Source organism: Olea europaea, chromosome 2 (genome assembly GCF_002742605.1).
Source record: "Olea europaea var. sylvestris chromosome 2, O_europaea_v1, whole genome shotgun sequence".
Classification (NCBI taxonomy): domain Eukaryota; kingdom Viridiplantae; phylum Streptophyta; class Magnoliopsida; order Lamiales; family Oleaceae; genus Olea; species Olea europaea.
The window spans coordinates 9180604-9184638 of NC_036238.1; the positions used below are offsets into that span (position 1 = coordinate 9180604).

The 4035-nt window shown below is 39.2% G+C and overlaps 1 protein-coding gene across 1 annotated transcript; it reads right to left on the minus strand.

The window, feature by feature from the left end:
* Positions 1–3260: 3260 nt before the first annotated feature.
* On the minus strand, positions 3261–3780 carry LOC111372063. The gene is made up of 2 exons (XM_022994222.1): positions 3726–3780; positions 3261–3670 (listed from the first exon to the last, which is right to left on the minus strand). The coding sequence occupies exons 1-2, from the start codon at positions 3778–3780 to the stop codon at positions 3261–3263; spliced, it is 465 nt and encodes a 154-aa protein (XP_022849990.1).
* Between the last annotated feature and the right edge of the window lie 255 nt (positions 3781–4035).

A 4035-nucleotide genomic window follows, 5' to 3' on the forward strand; every position in this document is an offset into this window, starting at 1 on the left:
CGAGAACTCTCTTGACACTCGAACGATGACAGTGGAGGTAAATGGGCAAGAATCTCTTTCATCAAAGCAGACTGTTGGCCCATCTCAGCTTGCATGCCAAAACTATGCGGTATGTCTGATCAGCCCGGAACTACATGCCATCATCCTAGTATAATAGTCCAATATCCCAATTAGCCTATCAGTACATCTGCTTAAATTAGAGACATCTTCCTGAGTCCTACTAGTGCTGGCTTGTACAATCTCAATGTTAGTTTACGTATCCTATACCCATAAATCCAAGGTCATAAAGGCTTCCTACAACTTTTGAACATCCTGACTAAGCCCAGTCGTCATCGCAAAAATCTGACGCAGTACAGGTGTGTCCATTGGTGGCTAATGTTGTGGGACGGGATGAATGTCATCGTCACCTCCATGGCACTCATCATCCTCATCACCCTATCATCTTGGTCTAGATAGATCGACTTTTCTCCAAAGATTTTGGGCAAAGTGAATGTTGATTGGGAGAGGAAGATGCATTGTCTGCTTAACTGCTAGTAGACGTACCCCATAAGCACTGCATATCTTACATATAAGGCTAAAAAATAAGAGTGTATGTCGTGTGCCCTCTTTAGCAGTGTTGGCATAGAACAAATTATAAATGTGAGTGGCTAAATCGAGTTTGAGCCTTGAGTCAAATGATGGAGTAATGCAGCTTTTGTGTGATCGAACTTGTACCTATGCTTGGAGGGGTCTACATTGTGGCATACAAACATCATCAGAACCATAAGGGACTCAGTCAAATTAATGTATAAGCAATCAGGTCCATAGAGTGGCCAGGCACATGCTCTCCCATACAATAGCTATGCTAACTTTGGCCAATTTTGCTCTAGTGGTATCGAGGTGAATCCATATCTATTTAACTAAAAATACTCATCAATGACCTCGGGTATGAGCGTAAACCATTTATCCCACACCCAAGTTTGGTGCACGTGATCGGTCCCATGCTCATCGATGGAGAAGTTGAAGTTTGTGTTGAATTCTTGAACAAGTATAGGATAAATAGCAAATGGTATAGCTATCACCTTTTCCCAACCTACATGGTGAATTAATGTCTCCATCTTAAGCCTCAAAAAATCCACCAATATCACTTGACGCTCAGGCAAATACTCCATTTTGTGACTATCTGCTCAAATCGGAGTTTATGTTCTAGGCTAAAGAACCTTTGCAAGCCACCTTCATCAACACAAGAGCATGCCGGGGTGGAGGAAGAAGAAGCCTTGCCTTTCCCTTTTGAAGTGGAGGGAGTGTCGCATGCAGAATCATTAAATAATCAACATGCGATAGATGAACAAGATAAGAGTTATCAAGAAAATGCTAGAAGTACAAAATTAAGGAGCAAAATTTGGATGCTATGTGCGGGGAAGGCACATAGGTGATGCAGGAGCATAGGCACAATTTGTAGTTTCTCCTCAACTGTATGTTAGACATGAAAATTGACGCTAGTAATTACATGGAACTATTAATGTATGTATAGTCCAAGTGTTGTGTGAAAATCAAGCCAAAATGTGGACTGGTATGCCGTTGAAACAATTAATCAAACACCTTATAGGCCATGTGTTGACAAGAATGTATATTATCTCATGAAAGTGATGAATCTACCAATGTTTCAACATATTTAACAAACACCATCATTTACATAAGCCCAGCTTCCAAAATAATCCATAAACCCCAAAAATTGCAAGAAAAATAGAGAAAGTTATGAATGTGAGATTTTTTTCAAAGTGAAGCTTGTTACCTTTGATGTTTTGACAATTAAGGAATTACATCGGAAGATCTTGATGTGAACGGTGTTCTAGGATGCCAACTTTCTTGATGCCCATATGAAGAGGGGAAGAGTGGGGGTGGGGATGGGGACAAGGAGCCAGTTTTGTAGAAAATATGTGCATATGCGTGTTTGGGTGAGGAAAAAAAACTATGAGGATTGTGTACGTGGGTGATTAGAATTCCTCACTAGGCTGGGCTGTGCATACGTAGGTCATGGGCCATTCGTACGCATCATCTAAGCAGATTGGCAAACTGAGGCCAATCTACTAACTATGTGTAAGCACGACCTGTAGGCTTGTGCTTACGTATGGTTAAGCCATTTTTTAAAGATCAAATCTAGCTTTTGCACACACCCCAAACTGTATTCTAGCACATAACATATGTTACAAACATGCAAAAAGAATGTGACACATGTTGAAATTTAACGCCAATCCCGAAAGGTTCATTTTGGTTTAAAATTAACTTAAGCACTCATATTTCAATCCCAACCTAATATTTTTACCATTATGATTGAGATATGTACGGGTGATGTAGGACCAACAAATTTTATACAAATCAAGCTTGTGTCCTAAAATCACACTTTTGAACTTCTTATGTCCTTAACACCTCATTTTTAACTAGATGGTGTGACCTCCCCTCAGTGCAAGCAAGTGAGGTTTGAACTTCCCCAAGCTTATGTAAAACAAATATGAACTTCTGTAACTTGTGCATTGACTCTAACTACCTAGGTAATGAATCGATGACATCTAATCTATTTCAACACAACAAAGCAACAAAAATCCTAATCTAATGCATCAAAGTTTGAATAAATAGAAGGAAAAAGAATTGGGTTGCCTCACAATAAGCTCTTGTTTATAGTCTAAAGCTTGATTTTGTTGCTCAGGCTACTCTGCATTGTTAAGAGGCACGGTTGTCTTCTCAATGGAGCAGTCACCTTTCCATTAATCTTTCAACCATTGTCCATTTACTTTAAACCTCATTTGTTGATCCTAAGATACCACCTCCATAGCATCGTATGGAAACACATCCACCATTGTGAAAAGACCTGACCACCTAGACTTTAGCTTTCCCAAAAAGAGCTTGAGGCATGAATCAAACATCAATACTTGCTAAACAACCTCAAACTTCTTCTCTCTCATATGCGTCATGCCATCTCTTAGTCTTTTCCTTGTAAATCTTTGTATTCTAATATAAATCCAAATGAAACTCATCTAGCTGGTGAAGTTGAAGAACCCTTTTCTCTCTTACTGCCCTCATATTTAAATTAAGCAAGTATGTTTCCCAAAATGCCTTACGCTCTAATTCAACTGGCAAATGACAAGCCTTTCCAAGCACCAGTCGATATAGAGACATGCCAATTGGTCCTTTAAATGCTGTTCTCTACGGTTAAAGTGCGTCGTCTAATTTTTTAGCTCAATCTTTACGTGAAGCATTGACCGAGCTTTGAGAATTTTCTTTTACTCCCCGTTGGAGATCTCCACCTGTCTGCTAGTTTGAGGATGATATGGAGTCGGGACATGGTGTTTCACTCTATATTTGGCCAATAGTGATGCAAATAGACGGTTACAAAAGTGCTTCCCACCATTACTAATAATTGCCCTTGGGATGCCATACCTCTTGAAAATGTTCTTCTTCAGAAATTGAGTCACCACTCGATCGTCATTGGTTGGAAAAGTAACTACCTCAACCCATTTAAACATGTAATCTACTATTAACAATATGTATTGTTTACCATAGGACGAATGGAATGGCCCCATGAAGTTAATGCCCCACATATCGAATATTTTAACCTCCAAAATGCTGTTCAAAGGCATCTTGTTCCTCTTTGAGATGTTTCCAATCCGCTGGCACTTGTCACAAATTTTCACTATATATTGTGCATCCTTAAACAGCGTAAGCCAATAAAAACCTGTTTGTAGTACCTTTGCTGCTATTTTGGTTGCTTTGAAGTGACCCCCATATGGTGTAGAGTGACATGATTCTAATACTTGATGCTACTCTACTTCTGGCACACAATGACGTATGATTTGATCTGGACCCTTTCTACAGAGAATTGGATCATCTCAAAAGTAGTATTTTAAGTCATTGAAGAATTTATTCTTCTGATGACTCGAGTAGTCCGATCAGATGATGAAGTGGGCCAAATAATTGACATAATCAGCGTACCATGGAATAGTGATAATCTGAAAAAGAATTTCTTCTAAAAAAACTTCATTGATCTCCTTTATAGGA

What these genes read in the sequence shown, in the direction of transcription:
- LOC111372063 (XM_022994222.1), bottom strand. Translation starts at nt 3,780, where the DNA reads ATGTCACTCTACACCATATGGGGGTCACTTCAAAGCAACCAAAATAGC. An exon ending in CAACCAAAATAGCAGCAAAG is followed by an intron (nt 3,671 to 3,725) that starts GTACTACAAACA and finishes CACAATATATAG; the next exon opens with TGAAAATTTGTGACAAGTGC.